This window comes from Galeopterus variegatus, unplaced genomic scaffold, assembly GCF_000696425.1.
Source record: "Galeopterus variegatus unplaced genomic scaffold, G_variegatus-3.0.2 Scaffold20716, whole genome shotgun sequence".
In the NCBI taxonomy this organism is placed as follows: Eukaryota; Metazoa; Chordata; class Mammalia; order Dermoptera; family Cynocephalidae; genus Galeopterus; species Galeopterus variegatus.
Genome location: NW_007746827.1, coordinates 1 through 937, shown reverse-complemented (window position 1 = coordinate 937; position 937 = coordinate 1). Strand labels below are relative to the sequence as shown.

General features: G+C 45.1%; 1 protein-coding gene across 1 annotated transcript; it reads left to right on the top strand.

Annotated features, from left to right (window-relative positions):
• Nucleotides 1–240: 240 nt before the first annotated feature.
• LOC103583227 (putative killer cell immunoglobulin-like receptor like protein KIR3DP1) lies at nucleotides 241–522 on the top strand (the record flags this gene model as incomplete). Its single annotated transcript, XM_008564607.1, has 1 exon — nucleotides 241–522. A coding segment is annotated over one exon (282 nt), but the record flags the coding sequence as incomplete, so codon positions are not given.
• Between the last annotated feature and the right edge of the window lie 415 nt (nucleotides 523–937).

Sequence of the window (937 nt, the reverse complement as noted above, 5' to 3'; positions counted from 1 at the left end):
TTGCATCATCAAAATCTAGTAAGAGTCCCTTATTCAGTACTTGCTCAAAGTTTTGAGCTGATGTTTGTCGTAGGAAGAACTGCCATGTCTATTTGTTAGGAGATGCCTTCATGTAGCCCTGGGCACCCTCATTATGGAAACGAGCCCTAAAACATTGAAAGGAGGAAAAGCCTCCAAGCACATGGAAGGAGGGGACTGCTCACATTTTTCTCTCTCAGACTGTGCCTCCTTCTATTCCAGGTGGTCATACCAAGCCCTCCCTGTCTGCCTGGCCAAGCTCTGTGGTTCCTCAAGGAAGCCCTGTGGTTATTCAGTGTGACTCTAGTCTTCAGTTTCACAGATTTAGGCTGTATAAAGAAGATGGGGGTCACATCCCTGGGCTCCAGGACAAAATGTTCCGGAAAACGTTTCTCATACACCCAGTGACCCCAGCGCATGGGGGAACCTACAGATGTTATCTTCATACTCTCTACTCTTATTCATCGTTAGCAACCAGTGATCCCCTGGTAATCACGGTCACAGGTAAGAGAGTTCATATCTAAAGTGGCTATTCATTGTCACAAACTTTCTAATTCCAGAGTTTTCTGACAGGAGTATGAGTCAGGGTCCAATAAGAACAGTAGGTGCTGCTCCATTGTTTCAGATAAAAGAGGAGTCAGTGTAGGGAATTGGGTACTACAGTAGTGAGAATAATTGTTCCCCAATGTTGTCCACATTCCAATCACTGGAGCCCATGAATGTTGAGGTCATATGGCAAAGGGGAAAGCAGGATTTAGATGGAGACTGGTTGTTAATCAGTTAACCCTGAGATGAGAAAACTTCCTTGACTGTCCAGATGGGCTTGCTGGAATCACAAAGATCTTTGAAAGGGAAAATAGGAAGCAGGAGAGTGAGGGTCATAGTAATACAGCAAGAGAGAGACTCTACCAGCCATTCC